The sequence below is a fragment of the Cherax quadricarinatus genome, chromosome 85, assembly GCF_038502225.1.
Source record: "Cherax quadricarinatus isolate ZL_2023a chromosome 85, ASM3850222v1, whole genome shotgun sequence".
NCBI lineage: Eukaryota > Metazoa > Arthropoda > Malacostraca > Decapoda > Parastacidae > Cherax > Cherax quadricarinatus.
Genome location: NC_091376.1, coordinates 5,690,957 through 5,708,590, shown reverse-complemented (window position 1 = coordinate 5,708,590; position 17,634 = coordinate 5,690,957). Strand labels below are relative to the sequence as shown.

The following is a 17,634-nucleotide window of genomic DNA, read 5'->3' as shown; positions in this document are numbered from 1 at the left end:
CCTCAGGCACCTACCCTGCCTTAGATGGGCTAGGCATGGTGTCGACTGGTGTTTTAAAGTGGACAGTTAGTGCAGAAGTGGGACCCAAGAACTGCTACACTCTGAATTACCAGGTCACTGGTCGAGAGGGCATGAAAAATGGTTGTGTGACAAACATCAAATAAAATGTAACATAGTGCATGCCACACACAAACACATACACACATACAGGGGCCAGAAGCTGTGAATCGACCCCTGCAGCTATGTATATGTGAGTACACACACTGGCAAATCTAAGAGTGACCTTCAGAAATCTCAACAAAGTCATTCTGGGCACTTTATTTATATCAGGCTTCTCTTGGAATGTACCTGGAGAGGGGTTGGAGGTCAACGCCCCACGGCCAGGTCTGTGACCAGGCCTCGTCGCGGATCAGGGCCTGATTAACCAGGCTGTTACTGCTGGCCGCACGTAACCCGACGTACGAACCACAGCCCGGCTGGTCAGGTACCGACTTTAGGTGCCTGTTTATAGCCAGGGGTCTATTGGTAATCCCCCTAATGTATACTGGGAGGCACATGGATAGTCTTGGGCCCTGGACACTTACTGTGTTATCTCTCAGCGTACTCGTGGCGCCCCTGCTTTTCATTGGGCAGATGTTGCACCGTCTGCCGGGTTTTTTACTTTTATAGGGAGTGATTTTCGTGTACACATTTGGTACTACTGCATCACCAGCAGGGAACCCACACTGAGGAAGCAAGTTAAGAAACTGGAGAAAATGCAGAAGTATGTAACAAGGCTATAGTTCCAGAGCCATGGGGTATGAACTACGAAGATAAGGTGAAGGAATTGAATCAATGACGCTGGATGACAGAAAGACTTTTGGAGACATAACATACAAAATGCTCAGAGAAATTGATAGGGCAGACAGAGACAGGCTGTATGAGAGGAGCAAAATAGGTAGTCAAGGGCACAACTGGAATTTTTAACGACACTGATGAGTTGCAAGCATGTCAGGAAGTATTTCTTCAGTCTCAGGGTGGTCGGGAAGTGGAGTGACCTCGACGAACTGACGGGGACAGCCTCTATACATAATTTTAAGAATAGGTACGACAGGTCCCATAAGGCTAGGAAAAAATGAATATGGCAAGTGGCAAACTGAGAGTTGAGAGGCAGGGCCAGGAGCTGCAAATCTACCCCAGCAACCACGCAACCACATATACGTGAGTACACACACGCTCTCTCTCTTTCTTTCTCTCTCTCTCTTTCTTTTTTTTTTTTTTTTTTTTTTTTTTTTTTACACAGGGTTTGACAAGGTTAAGGATTCCTAGCTTTATTGACAAGCTAAGAGCTGTTACCTACATCAGCTCATTTGAAAGCATTTTTATTGTTATGAGACATACAAGTAGGGAACAGGATGAAGTTGGAGCCATCTGTGGGCCAGCATTTTCATTTGATCAACTGACTTTATCTCGTTGACATCATTATGCTGTACGAATGTGTTCCATACTCGAGTCATCCTGGGTATGTATGATCTCAGATGGAGTGATGTTCTGGAGAAGGGTACAGCCAGAGTGAAGTTGCTGCTTTCTGCCCGTCTTGTGGCATAAAAGCTTGTTTCACGCTGTCCTCGAAGTGGATCCAAGTGTGGTATTTTGACAATATTGGCCTTGTACATAACAGTAAGGCCACCCACATCCCTCCTATGTTGAAGGCCCTGCTGAAATGACAGATCTATCCAGGATGGGTCCAGGCGAGAGATGAGACGTCTTGCTGTGTTCTCTACTCTGTCAAGCAGTCGCAGATGAGAGGGGGGCAGGCAAACCAAGAAAGTGGAGCATACTCAACGTGCGAGCGTACTTGTGCCTCGTACAGAATCTCGCAACCCCTACTGTCAAGTAGATGCGAGATACGGCGAAGTGCTGTAAGCTTCCTGGCTGCCTTGTTTGTAAGATTTACAACATGGTTCTTCATGGTTAGTTTGGAGTCAAATTTCACCCCAAGGATATCAACTTCTTCTCCAGGTGCCAACACCCTCCCATTCATCCTTACTACTGCACCAGCATTACCATCATGGTGCCTAGAGATGATCATCATTTGCGTTTTCTCAGGAGCAAATGTTACTTGCCATCTATTCCCCCAAGCTGATATAGCTCTCAGCTGGTGATTGATGTAGCTTAGAGCAGCTGGCATTTCTTCTCTTGGATAAGTGAATGTCATTGTGCAGTCGTCTGCATATGCATGTGATTCTGGGATGAGATGAAGAAGGTCGTTGAAGTAGACATTCCATAACAATGGCCCCAGCACGCTTCCTTGTGGAACACTTGCCCCAATAGGATGTCTTGCTGATTCCGTTCCATTGAGAACTACACTTAGAGATCTACCATGAAGGTAATCACTGAGGAGACATAGCGTAAAGCCTGCAATTCCCAGTGCTTGAAGCTTTGCTAAGAGGCCCTGGTGCCACACCCGATCGAAAGCGCCAGCAATGTCCAGTGCTACCACACAGCTGACTTTGGATTCATCCAGTGACTGGTGCCACTTAGTAGAGAGGTTTAACAACAGATCAGCAGCAGAGTAACCTTTCCTGAAGCCATATTGACGATCACAAAGTAGTGAGTGATAGTCAAAAAACTCTGTCATTTGTCTTGAGATTATTGTCTCAAGGATCTTACCAGTGATTGACAGGAGTGACACTGGTCTGTAGTTGCTGATTTCTGCTCTGCTCTTCTTTTTGTGAACAGGGACTACATTTGCCTCTTTCCATAGAGAGGGCCATTTACACTGTACTAGGCAGTGCTGAAAGATGCGAGTTGGAGGTGCTGCTAGCTGGTCTGCACATCTTCTCAACAATCTTGGGCTCAACTTGTCTGGGCCCACAGCCTTTTCTTGGTCAAGCGATTTAAGAAGGAAATGCACCTCCTCCTGCCTTATTGTCACCACTGACAGTTTTGACACAGTTCTTGCAGCTAGCCAAGGAGGGTCCCTTGCTGGATCAGGAACTTGCATTTTGGTAGCAAAGTGTTCAGCAAAGAGGTCCACCTTCTCTTGACTACTAGTAGAGGTGGTCCCATCCTGTCGATTTAGAGGTGGAATGAGTTCATCAGGCAGATAACCTTGTCTGTCCTTGACCAGGAACCACCAGGTTTTGGAGCCTACCCTACCTGATGCTAGCTTTCTTTTAGTGTCCACTTCCCATTTAGCAATGGCCCACTTTTGAACATCACCCATATGCCTACAGGCTTGCGTGCTCAAGTTCCTGTTATAGGTGGTAGGATGTCTCTTATACCTTCGCCATGCTTTGTACATAGCAGTAGCAGCCTCTCTACAACGAAAGCCAAACCAAGGCTGATCCGTAGGCTTCGTCACATATTGCCGGTGAGGAATGTGTTCTTGTTGTAGATTAAGGATGTGTCCAGTGAAGGCTTTCACTTGGTTGTCAACATCCCCTTGTAGAAGAGCATTCCAGTCTGTCTCTCTCTCTCTGTCTCTGTCTCTGTCTCTCTCTCTCTCTCTCTCTCTCTCTCTCTCTCTCTCTCTCTCTCTCTCTCTCTCTCTCTCTCTCTCTCTCTCTCTCTCTCTCTCTCTCTCTCTCTCTCTCTCTCTCTCTTTTCTCTCTCTCTCTCTCTCTATCTCTCTCTCTCTCTCTCTCTCTCTCTCTTAATCTCTCTCTCTCTCTCTCTCTCTCTCTCTCTCTCTCTCTCTCTCTCTCTCTCTTTTAATGACAGAAGATATATATAAAAGGACCAGAGGTGATATGATTATGATGTACAAAATACCGATCAGAAATGACGGGGTGAGGAAGGCATATATTCAAAAGAATGAAATCAGGTACACGATGGCACAACTAGAAGTTAAGAATACCGATGTGTCACGGAGATGTTAGGAAATATTTTATAAGTCTTAGAATGGTAAGGAAGTAGATCGACTTAGACAGGGAAGTGGTAGAGGCAGGATGCATACATAGCTTTAAGAATAAGTATGATGGAGCTCACGCAGCCAGGAGAGAGAAAGAGAGAGAGAGAGAGAGAGAGAGAGAGAGAGAGGAGACTCAACAGTGGACAGTAGAGGGGCAGGACCAGGACCTGACGCTCGGCTCCTGCAACCACAAATAGTTGAATTCACACATTCTCACTCTGAATACAGAGTGGAACACATCTAGCTGCTACTGGATGCTCCAGTTGATGCACTCTGAACACAAAGTGGAACACATTTGTCTGTTACTGGATGCTCCAGTTGATGCACTCTGAACACAAAGTGGAACACATTTGTCTGTTACTGGATCCTCCAATTGATGCCACAAAGACAAAATCTCAACTAAGTTTACGAAGACAAGAGAACTTGGACTATGACCACGGGAGCACAAGTCATCTTGCTCCATCAAACACCTGCATAAACAATGTAATATTATATTCGTGTTATAGTGTCCTGCTCTTTTAAAATTCAGGTGTGCAGAAATATTCTAATAAACTTCCACAACACTGGCAGAGTGCGGCTGTCAGCCTGGTAAACTGGAGGTAAATGAGTTCACTCTATGAAAAGAAGGAACAGATCTAGCTTCTCGGATCAAGAGCCCTTGTGATCAAGACACCTCTACCTTTGAAACATATTCTAATTTTGTAATTGATAATTAATTTCTAATAAAAATGATAAGATAATTTGTCGTATCTGGAACAATCACTCCTCAAGGAGGTCCCTGGAGGCCGGTGAGGGGGCTCTTGATCCAAGGAATTAGACCTGTGTTCTCCTTTCTCGGACTGAGCCTAAATGCCTTCCATTTTCCCCAGGTGCTGTATGACCCCCTGCGGGTTTACCGCTGTCTCCATGAATAATATGAGCAGACATGAGATGTAGCAAGAGTCTACTACTGATAAGATAATTATTATCATATGCTGCTGCTGTTGTTGCTGCTGATATATATACACACACTGTCACAGTACCTGCTGCTACACACACTGTCACAGTACCTGCTGCTACACACACTGTCACAGTACCTGCTGCTACACACACTGTCACAGTACCTGCTGCTACACACACTGTCACAGTACCTGCTGCTACACACACTGTCACAGTACCTGCTGCTACACACACTGTCACAGTACCTGCTGCTACACACACTGTCACAGTACCTGCTGCTACACACACTGTCACAGTACCTGCTGCTACACAGTCACAGTACCTGCTGCTACACACACTCACAGTACCTACCTGCTACACAGTACCTATCTGCTACACAGTACCTGCTACACAGTACCTACTGCTATACACACTACCTGCTGCTACCGTCTCATCATTCACACTTCCTCGACTACGTCAAGAAACATTACTAAGGTGTTGCTGGAGGTATTGACTTGCTCTAGTGTCTGGGAGCTTCTCCAGCACTAAAATATTCTTAACCAGGTAAGAAATACCCATATTTGACCAGTTATATCACATAATACCAATAAATACCACAAAGAATAAAAACGAAAAGGAGATGATTGATAATTTGTTCGTTAGGAAAGAAGACAAATGTCTTCCAGTCATGGATGATGATCAGTAAAGAAGACATAATTATTATAATCAAAACTAATTATTATTATTATTATTATAAGCAACGTGTAAAAAACTTAAATGTAGTAAGCTCTCCTATAAACCTCCTCTATAATGATTTTTTTTTTTTTGGAAATGCAATTGATAGTGTGCAGTCAGTCCCTCAGGGACTGACTGCACACATCTCATGTCTGCTCATATTATTCATGGAGACAGCGGTAAACCCGCAGGGGGTCATACAGCGCCTGGGGAAACTGGGAGGCATTTAGGCTCAGTCCGAGAAAGGAGAACACAGGTCTAATTCCTTGGATCAAGAGCCCCCTCACCGGCCTCCAGGGACCTCCTTGAGGAGTGATTGTTCCAGATACGACAAGTTATCTTATCATTTTTATTAGAAATTAATCGTCAATTACAAAATTAGAATATGTTTCAAAGGTAGAGGTGTCTTGATCACAAGGGCTCTTGATCCGAGAAGCTAGATCTGTTCCTTCTTTTCATAGAGTGAACTCATTTACCTCCAGTTTACCAGGCTGACAGCCGCACTCTGCCAGTGTTGTGGAAGTTTATTAGAATATTTCTCCACCTCAGATACTGAGAGATGCGCCTCAGATACACTAAGAGATATACACCGAGATAAGATTTCGTTCGGATTTTTAACCCCGGAGGGTTAGCCACCCAGGATAACCCAAGAAGACTTCAGTGCGTCATCGAGGACTGTCTAACTTATTTCCATTGTGGTCCTTAATCTTGTCACCCAGGATGCGACCCTCACCAGTCGACTAACACCCAGGTACCTATTTGCTGCTAGGTGAACAGGACAGGTGTAAGGAAATGTGTCGGAATGTTTCCACCCTCCGGGAATCGAACCCGGGCCCTCCGTGTGTGAAGCGGGAGCTTTAGCCACCAGGCTACCGGCCTGTATATACACAGAGAAGAGTGTATCTCTCAGAGTCTATACACCAACATGTGTGGATCTCTGCACATATACAAAAAAGTGTATATCTCCTAGCGTATATGCGCATTTAATTTTTATCCCTATATCAAGAATTAAGATATAGCCCTACACAGGTGACATGGATCCTAAATGACCTTCATGGAGTAGATAGGTTTTAAACCTACCAAACCAACTAACCAGCTAGTTTATATATACTGGTACATTAAAATGTTATCTGTTATTTAATTTTTTAACGTCATGGTTTTTAAATAGGTCCCAGTAATTCAGTGGTTGCGTACTCACAGATACCCAGTATCAGTGCGGTTGTTTACTCACAGATACCCAGTATCAGTGCGGTTGTTTACTCACAGATACCCAGTATCAGTGCGGTTGCTTACTCAGATGCCCAGTATTAGTGCGATTGTTTACTCACAGATACCCAGTATCAGTGCGGTTGCTTACTCAGATACCCAGTATCAGTGCGGTTGCTTACTCAGATACCCAGTATCAGTGCGGTTGTTTACTCACAGATACCCAGTATCAGTGCGGTTGCTTACTCAGATACCCAGTATCAGTACGGTTGCTTAATTACTGATACCCCACATTGGTATGTCAGTAACTGCATTAATCAGTGAACGAGTCATCACCACACGCAGAGGTATGATAAAGCTCATGGAGCAGGAAGTGACCTAGTAGCGGCCAGTGAAGAGGCGGGGCCAGGAGCTGTGAATCAACCCCTGCAACCACAACTAGGTGAGAACTAGGTGAGTCAGGAGACGTCCAGTCCTTGTTTCCTGAGGAACAAAACACCAAACTGCCAACTCTTGTTTACTGTCACCTCCAGGATGAGACGCATACCACAGTGAGATATTTGACTCTGATGTCTGTTGTCTTTCCTCTTGTCTTCCTTCTTGGCTTACTCTTGTCTTTAATTTTTCAAGGAAATTTTCTTTATTTTTTTGTATTTTCTCTGTCCTTTTCATTAATTAATACTTTTATTTTCTCTGATAATACTTTTTCGTTGAGGAAGAGAGTTGTGAGAGCAGTGCTAGTGAGCCGAGCAGTGCTAGTGAGCCGAGCAGTGCTAGTGAGCCGAGCAGTGCTAGTGAGCCGAGTAGTGCTAGTGAGCCGAGCAGTGCTAGTGAGCCGAGCAGTGCTAGTGAGCCGAGTAGTGCTAGTGAGCTGAGACGATGGGACTCTACATGAAATATTTCAAGACGCCGTCTGGTATACTCAAGCTGCTGGAAATAGTAAATATTCTTTATTGTACAACATCAGGTTTGACAGTGAATGATACATGTATTATGACACTGTTTACAGAAATGGACACATTTGTATGGTTACGATACAGTATATCGCTGACTGAAGAATTAGACACTTGTGCAACATTTGGGTTTCTTTATTGTGGAAACGTTTCGCCAAGCAGTGGTTTTATCAGTCCAATACAGAGAAGACGACGATCAGGAGCTTGAGGTAATCAGTCCCTCAGCCTGGAGGAGATGTAATTAGTTCATTAGTCTTATCAAGATTGGTGGACTAAACACATCAACTCCAGGTTGAGGGACTGATTACCTCACACTCCTTCTGATCTTCATCTCCTCTGTATTGGACTAATAAAACAACTGGTTGGCGAAAGATTTCCACAATAAAGACACCCAAATGTTACACGAGTGTGTAATTCACCAAACTGTGGGTTTCCTGAGACATTTATCTACAATGACTGAAGAAGTCTGTTCCATGAAGGAAGATTAGCACGTTTACGGGACAACTTACAATGTTCAACAGACTGATGTTGTAGTAACCAGACTTAAGCTTGATTTTAAGATAGTTTAACTGACACACAGGTGAAGACATAACCTAACTGTGGTCAATCTTGAACACTTTGTGCTTGATTGTCCACTTACTGAGAAATGTAGTCAGTATAATAACCTGTGTGACATGTCAGTGTATATTATTAATGGAAATAAGATATCAGTCTTTTAAGTAAATATTCAAAATTTGCTTGCAAGAGGTGAAACATAAAGTCTAAGTATATACCTAGAAGTATTTCTGTTAATGTTTCTGTGGCCTAGTTCCTAGGCCTTTTCTTTATCCATATGCTATTGTTCTACCGTCCTGAGGATGAATGTAACTGCACAATAAACTAGCCACATCAGCGGTAAAAGAAAAAACTAACTAAATCTAATCGCTAATATCAACATTTAACTTTGGCCATAACCATTATCATATTGTTTCTGAGTCAATAGTAATATACACACTGTTCTTGAGTCAGTAGTAATATACACACTGTTCTTGAGTCAGTAGTAATATACACACTGTTCTTGAGTCAATAGTAATATACACACTGTTCTTGAGTCAATAGTAATATACACACTGTTCTTGAGTCAATAGTAATATACACACTGTTCTTGAGTCAATAGTAATATACACACTGTTCTTGAGTCAATAGTAATATACACACTGTTCTTGAGTCAATAGTAATATACACACTGCTCTTGAGTCAATAGTAATATACACACTGTTCTTGAGTCAATAGTAATATAAACACTGTTCTTGAGTCAATAGTAATATAAACACTGTTCTTGAGTCAATAGTAATATACACACTGTTCTTGAGTCAATAGTAATATACACACTGTTCTTGAGTCAATGCTAATATAAATATTGTTCTTAAGTCATCATAAACTCTGCCTTTTAATTATAACCATTATTTTAACTCTACCTTTGAATCACATCAGTTGTAAGCATTATATTTCTCATTCCTTACAACGCACTTCTTTTTATTTTGTAATGCCTGAGACACAGTTTTTCTCTTCCCTCTGAAGATCTTTGTCATAGTGGCATTCGGTGTGTTCCGAGGAGCGAATGCAAGCTTTTCTAACTCCGACGCTAACTACTTCGGTGGAGGAGTGCTGGTGACAGCCATGATCGTCACACCTCTCCTCCTCGTCTGTTATCTCATGGGAAGACTCGAGATCCAGAAGACAATCTTTGTAAGTAACTCCACTCCCTCTAGTATTATCTAGTTGTGAAACGCTACAGGCTCGATCCACCGATCTCCCAGGGAGATCGGTGATCTCCAAATCCCTCTCTTCACACCCGTCTCTCTTCACCTCTCCCACTCACTATCTCTCCTCACTTTTTATTATCTTAATGAATGAGAAATATTCACGTATATATATATATATATATATATATATATATATATATATATATATATATATATATATATATATATATATATATATATATATATATATATATATATATATATAATATATATATATATATTTAAACTAGCCACATCAGTGTTTGTGTATATTTCGCCTGCTCTCGCGAATTCCTTGCATTGTTAAAATCTCTAGTAAGGCTGATGCATGCAGGGGATGAGATGAAAAGCTGTAAGCCTTCTCCCTGAAAGCTGGCTGCCTTGGATCAAAGTCTAGCGCAAGCTGGACGCCAAGGTATTGGTCCAGCGTGGTGAGTTTGGTATAGCACTGCGTACCTTGTTCCAAGGTTCGTAGGTTCGAGTCTCCTTCAGCCAGAGATCAGTGTTTATGTATATATATATATATATATATATATATATATATATATATATATATATATAAACGCACACGAACACACACACACACACTCACATTCTCACTCACATTCTCACACACATACTCACACTCTCACTCACACTCTCTCACACACACACACTCACACTCACACACACACACACACACACACTCTCTCACACACTCTCACTTACACTCTCACGTTCTCACACTCACACTCTCACTCACACACACACTCACACTCTCACACACACACTCACACTCACACTCACTCACACACACATATACAGCAGGCCTAGTGTTTGATCGACATGTGCCTAGGACAAAATGGTAACTAACTAACACACACACCAAGATGTTGGTGTGTCAGACACAGCAACATCTTAGGATCTTGATACAGGGAATTCTTCACTTGCCTAACCTATAGTCATGACCTACTTCCAAATGTGGCTTTGTCCACTGTGACACCACCTACTACTGCTTCACCTCACCTGTCTACAGTATATAAGCCACTTCTTCGCTCATTTTCTGGATTCTATTCAAGATTGATGGACTGATTATATCGACTCCAGGCTGAGGGACTGATTACCTCAATCTTCTTCTGATCTTCACCATTCTTCTTTGTATAGGACTGATGAAGCCACTGTGTGGCGAAACCTTTCCTCAAGAAAATACCCAAGTGTTGCATATGTGTAATTTATCAACAATGATGGGGGTCTGATGGCCTCAGCCCGTTGTTGTACATAAAATATTTTGCAGTGGAACACATGGGGACTACAGCAAGACACTGGCTGAAGCTACAGAACAGTTGAATTAGATCGACGGCCACGGTGCTCCGTGGCCTGGCAGGTAAAGCTCTCGCTTCACACGGCGAGGGTCTGGGTTCTATTCCCAGCGAGGGTAGAAACATTGGGCGTGTTTCTTTACACCGGTTGTTTATGTTCACCCATCAGTAAAATGGGTACCTGGGTGTTAGTCGACTGGTGTGGGTCACATCCTGGGACAAAACTGACCTAATTTGCGGGAAATGCTCTGCATAACAAGCGGCTTGCTATATTACCTGGAGTTTACCTAGAGAGAGTTCCGGGGGTCAACGCCCCCGCGGCCCGGTCTGTGACCAGACTTCATGGTAGTATGTCACTGATGTCAACTATGGTCTGTATACATTGTACATGTACTTGTAGAAATAAAGATATATTATTATTATTAGAGATCCTCAGACGGGTCATCTTAGGATTAAGACCAGTGTCAGGACGCTGTTCCTGACGAATCAGCCAGTCAATTTACTTTTGCCTCCCTTCACCCTTTACTACCCTTTCTATCTCTTGTCCCACTAAAACTACTCTCACTACTTTCTACTACCACTACTATTTCACTGCCAGTCTTACCACTACCATTACTTGTTTTCCTTCCTCTCTTGGTTCCGTCCCTATCCAGATCGCTTATATATACTGGCTCCCCCTCTCTCTCAGACACACCAGGACACCGGATTCTTCAAGACTACGGTGCTCTTCACCAACTCTAGGCAGGCACACGGATGCAGATGGCTTCTTCCGAGAGGAAGAGGTCACGATGTTCGAGACCACTCACTGTCCTGGTAAGTAAGACACACAGGGAACAGTTAGGTATCTGCCTGTGTGTTTTACTTACCAGCCTGTCGGTATTGTATACCATTTTGATATGCATTCACTGGACTCCCTAGGATCTTGGACAGCGATAGTGATAATGATGGATCAAGAAATGCTCATCCCATCCCCAGATATACTAGATAGAGAAGGTTGGCAGGCAGCAGGAGTCCCAAAGTCCCAGAGGGAAGACAATGTTTCCTTGCCTCATATCGGGCAGGCCAAGTCATCTGCAGACAACAAATTCAGGATGATAAACAAAAGATACCACGACACCCTGTATTCTGCTATAATTCACCTCGAGAGGAAATATGACCTTAAAATATCAGTGTCCCCAAGTGGCGATTTCCCCGAATCACTTGTCCTAACAGAACTAAAATCCATAGAGCGGGTAACAAAAGGTGTACTACTGTGCTATCCATTAGACATGACTCTCGATGCAAGCCATAGTAACAAAAACATCCTGAAAGTTGAACGGCTCCGAGTCAAAAATGATGCCAACGTACCTTAGAGGCAGGTCTTGATCCAGCATAGAGGACAAGATAATATAAGATAAGATTTCGTTCGGATTTTTAATCCAGGAGGGTTAGCCACCCAGGATAACCCAAGAAAGTCAGTGCGTCATCGAGGACTGTCTAACTTATTTCCATTGGGGTCCTTAATCTTGTCCCCCAGGATGCGACCCACACCAGTCGACTAACACCTAGGTACCTATTTGCTGCTAGGTGAACAGGACAACAGGTGTAAAGAAACGTGTCGAAATGTTTCCACCCACCGGGAATCGAACCCGGGCCCTCCGTGTGTGAAGCGGGAGCTTTAGCCACCAGACCACCGGACCTCTCCCAGCTCAACTGGATCTCGGTTGCTGGGGAAAATACCAGGTTAGGACGTACAATCCAGAACCTTTGAGGTGCTTTAGGTGCCAGAAGTATAATCACCTCAGTTCTCGATGCCAGTTTAAGGAAACAAGAGGCATCAGTAGTGGGTCTCATCCGACCAAGGACTGCTTGAGTAAACTGAAGAAAGGTGAAGCTACGGAACCTCGATGTCTTAACTGTGAGAAGAAGCATCATACCTGGAACCTGCAATGCCCTGAGAGGCTCTGCTGTGTCAGGGCAGCATGGAAAACCCCGGTTGTCCAGCCTTCAACACCAAATAGTGTCTTTATCACCGAGCAGCATCCTCATCCAGTGGAGGCTACAGTAACACTGAATCTAAGGCCACTCTCCCAGCCACAGCGACGAAGAAAGCTGAGGAAGCATCAGTGACTGGGTCGCGCCCTTGCTCAGCCAGCTTCCGATACCCTTGCTCAAATTCCCACCCGACAGCAGCAACCAACGGGCCCCATGCTGCAGGAGCAGACTACAACCAACGCGTCAACTCTAGCATCACAAGAGTTACCAGTGAGGAGCACTGGAGTCCAAGAGAGAACAGAAGGACATCCCCTATTACCCGTGAGCTGTCAAATGTTTTCTGCAATCACACGTTTCACCTATATCATATGCGATCTGAATGACTTAAAAGAAAGCAAAGATACATTCAGAACTGTTGTGAAGACCTTGGTGAACATATGCAAGATGGACAAAACAGAGTCCATGCGTTTACTAGCAAATTTACCCGATCACCCAACACAGGGGCCCAGAGACATTGATGGGAGGCCTGATGGCCTCAGCTCGTTGTGAATTAAAAAAAATGCCATGGAACACACAGGGACTACAATACGACCCTGATCGCGGCCACAGAACAGCTGAATTATATGGACATCTCCGAGATCCTCAGACGGGTCATCTTAAGGATGCAGTTCCTGGCGAATCAGTCAATAAATAATAATAATAATAATAATAATAATAATAATAATAATAATAATAATAATAATAATAATAATAATAATAATATAATATCTTTATTTACTACAAGTATATGTACAAAGTATACAGTCCTAGCTGACATCAATGACTATATAGAAAGCCGCTTGTTATGCTCAGCATTTCGGGCAAATTAGGTCAGTTTTGTCCCAGGATGCGACCCACACCAGTCCACTAACACCCAGGTACCCATTTTATACTGATGGGTGAACAGGAACAGCAGGTGTCTAATGTTTTCCAGCCGTACCGGAGATTCGAACTGGGTGATCGAGCTACGGGACATGCTTGAAGTCCAGTTGCTCCAGCCTCCTCATCACAGACATCTACCTGTAAAAATAATGGGCTCGAATAATCTGATGATAACAATACAAGAGCTGCACACAAAATTGTTATTTTTTAAAAACTTCTTGGCAATGTGCAGACCAAACCAGGTAACGGGTGGAGCTTGAACCCAAGGCGTGCTGTTACGATTTCGTGAGTCAAGATTGTACAGAGTGTTTCAGTTTGTCTTTGTTGGTGGTAAGGGAGGTTAAGGGACCACAATATCAGGGAAGTTATGGCAGAACGTCCTATAATAGCCTATCATCCATAAAAATCTTTAGAGGGATTTTTTTTTTATTCTAGGGGCTAGATAATTTTTGGATGGCCAAAATGTTAGTGGTCTTAGGTGCTACCTTTCCTTCCCGACTTCATGACCTGAAAAAATGATTGAAGATTGGCCAGAGGAGGAATTACTGAGGTTAATTTATATTGTAAACCTAATGAAAGATCTTTGAGTCGGAAAATATGGTGGTCCCAGGTGTTAGAAACACTAAATTATCCAGGAAACTTTCATTGTCTACTATCCTTTTTATAACGAGATGGATCAGTTTTTGGAACCTGGCCGGCGGCTAATTTGATCAGGTGCTGAGCCACCGCGAGGCCTGGTCAAGGACCGGGTCGCGGGGGCGTTGACACTCGGAACAACCTCCAGGTACTGTACTTGTCTCTCATGCTAAACAAGGTCACTGTATACTAGTGACGACCTCCTGAAGTCACAAAGGCAGAAATTTTCTTCACCCTGTCAGTTAAAAGAACTTAGTAATAATCCTTAAGGAGGTCTAATTTAACCTTGATGGAGGGTGATGAAAGGACATAATGGGAAGACTTTAGAACTATATCCTTGAATTTATACTGACAAAACCACTGGATGGCGAAACGTCTACAAGATACCCAGATGCTGCACATATATCAAAAACTTCATCTTGTCGGTATTATTGTCAGGGAAATGCCTTCCGCCTGAACAAAAGAATGGAAAAATAAATAAATGAAAGACTTGAGGAATAATAACGAAAATAATTTTCAAAGGATTTTAATTAAAAATAAATAAAATAAAAATTGGCCGCTGTGGTTCCAGTAGGATGTTGATTTGATTTGATTATCTTATGCCCGGGATGGTCTTCTGATGATGTTTTAGAAGAAACGGTGTTAATATCCTGGGTGGCGGTGTTCGTCCGATGTTCTGGATTTCCTGTCACTACTTCAATTCAATTCAAAGTTTATTCTCTATAAAGATTACAATGCTGAGTTTACAGAATTTGGTTGTTGTGTGGTTTACATGTAGTAAAATAATGATTACAGAGTGTACCACTAGAACGCCTAGCATGGCTAGGCATTTCGGGCAGACTTAGTTTAATTCTTAATTTTAAAATATTACAAATTATGAGGTAAGTTGGTATTATGGCTAAGTGACTAAATACTAGTTTGTGAGTTTAGCAATGTGAATGCTTTTGTTTTGGCACAATACATAGTTTCAGTATTGGAGTATCACAGGATTCATTATTTTAAGATTAAGATTAATATTTCTGTTTATGGTCAAATGGGTGAGTGAGTGTAAGTGTGAACCACCAGGTGGTATTCGTGTAGTTAGTTGACGGGGTGTATCAGGGAGATAAGATGTTTTCTAATGGTAGTTTTGAAGGTGATGAATGTGTCTGCAGTTCTAGAGTTCTCAGGTAGGGTGTTCCAGATTTTAGGGCCTTTGACATACATTGAATTTTTGTAAAGGTTTAGTCGGACACGAGGAATGTCGTAGAGATGTTTGTGTCTGGTGTTATGCCTGTGGGTTCTGTCACAACTATCAAGAAAACGTTTTAGGTCAAGGTTGATATCTCAGTAGTAGTACCAGTTCCTAGTAACCAGTTACCAGTAACCAGTGTACTAGTAGATGACTCACTACCAACCATCTGTGTGAATCATTGACTGTATTCATATTGCTGCTGACCATAGCAGGATTTCAAACACCCTCACCCTGTAGACACTTGTGAGTCAGTCGAAGATAGGCAGCAGAGAGAGGCAGGTCGGCTGTTGGTGCTTTCCCATACTTTCCATTATATTATACGTACTACCAGCCTACATGAGTATTCTTACCCCATCCACGTTATCGAAAACCCACTTGACAAATGGTGGCACCGGTGTGGGCGTGGATTTAAGGGTATTTCAGACGTTAGAAGACTGTTTGTGGGGTCCCGGCAGGTCAGAGGTGAACCGTCTCAGCCACCTCCAGCTAGCAGCTTACCCTCACCACACCACCCTGTGTACTCCAGCCTGCAAGCCTGTTGCAGCCGCTTTTCAAGCTTCCTGGCTTAGTTCGTGTGCTAATTGCTTCAATCTCCGAGGGGTTGACCCGGATTTTGCAATTAAGCCAGCCAATAAGCCAGACTGTGGAAGTGAATGCTAGTCAGCCTGCCTCAGCCTACCATCCAGCCTGTCTCCTGTCATCCACCTGCTCCTTCATGCTGTGTGCATCGTTACACGTCTTCCAGTCAGCCATTCTCGTGGGTTAAGCCAGTCAGCCAGCCCAGCTTCCTAACCCAGCTGAGAGAGAGAAGTAAGCCACGCAAGTTCCTCTGAAGTATTGTTTCCTATATCGCCAGTTGGATGCTGCTAAGAGTGATTTTCACCATCCCTGTGGCATAGAGTGGCTTACAAGCCACCTTCGTGAGTGGTAAGAGTGAGCACCAGTGAGTGAGACATGCTCCCACCACCACCACCCGCCACACTCACCCACTCTACTCATCTACCTGTGTTTTTTTTCCACCCTTGTACCTGGTCCTAATACTGTTTTGGCTCACATAATTGGTCAAGAGATTGTAGCTGGTGCCAACGATAAAGCCAGTTATGTGAGTTCACCTAGAAAGCGCATTTCTACGAGAACAGTGTGAGTGTAGGAGGCGTAATCACCCGCAGGACAACCTTCCCCTCATCACTAGTCACTCCGTCTACTACTCCAGACTTCAGTGATAATTTTCTGTTTAGAGACATTTTCCTGCATTTAAAGACATTTGCGTGTGTGTGAGACATTTACAGTGAATTTCTTGTGTACTCTAAGCCTTGTGTTTTCAGTGTAGACTCAGTGTTTCTTGGACTCATTATTTTTGCAATATTTTTCAGTGTTGTCGCTCATCTCTTGAGTTTCGTTTTTATAATTTTTATCTGTGTTTTTTTTTATGCTACTCTCTGTCTGTAGTAAGTATTATTGTGTAGTGTACCAGTCAGTCACTCCGTGTGAAATAATTCAATTTTTTTTTTATTTTATCTTGTATTCTTTCAGCATTGTATTCTCCAGTATTTGTCGTATACCAAATTATCCATTTATTTCTATGTGTCTTTTTTCCGTACACCAGCAGTGTCTCATTCCCTGATCTTTTCGCAGACTTGTGTACCATTATTTTTGCCAGCAATTTTTGTCGTATCAGTCACAGCAAGATTTTGTTGTAAGAATATACTAAAAAAATGAATAAGTGAATATGTTGTGTGTGCCCCGCCACTTGTAAGTGTTGTGTGCCCCGCCACTTGTAAGTGTTGTGTGCCCCGCCACTTGTAAGTGTTGTGTGCCCCGCCACTTGTAAGTGTTGTGTGCCCCGCCACTTGTAAGTGTTGTGTGCCCCGCCACTTGTAAGTGTTGTGTGCCCCGCCACTTGTAAGTGTTGTGTGCCCCGCCACTTGTAAGTGTTGTGTGCCCCGCCACTTGTAAGTGTTGTGTGCCCCGCCACTTGTAAGTGTTGTGTGCCCCGCCACTTGTAAGTGTTGTGTGCCCCGCCACTTGTAAGTGTTGTGTGCCCCGCCACTTGTAAGTGTTGTGTGCCCCGCCACTTGTA

At 43.3% G+C, this 17,634-nt stretch overlaps 1 protein-coding gene across 15 annotated transcripts in view; it reads left to right on the top strand.

Moving 5' to 3' along the window:
- The first annotated feature begins 4,884 nt into the window (after positions 1-4,884).
- Positions 4,885-17,634, top strand: part of Ssk (smooth septate junction protein snakeskin) — a 33,790-nt gene continuing 21,040 nt past the window's right edge. Inside the window, exons 1-4 of one of the 15 annotated variants that reach the window (XM_070103252.1) lie at positions 4,885-5,377; positions 7,474-7,536; positions 7,627-7,693; positions 9,268-9,435. In XM_070103252.1, the coding sequence (XP_069959353.1) occupies positions 7,634-7,693; positions 9,268-9,435 (228 nt within the window). In that variant the 5' untranslated portion in view covers positions 4,885-5,377; positions 7,474-7,536; positions 7,627-7,633. Of the gene's footprint in view, positions 5,378-6,914; positions 7,208-7,231; positions 7,306-7,473; positions 7,694-9,267; positions 9,436-17,634 lie in introns of those variants that run through there. The other 14 variants (XM_070103253.1, XM_070103254.1, XM_070103255.1 and 11 more) reach the window with 14 other exon arrangements.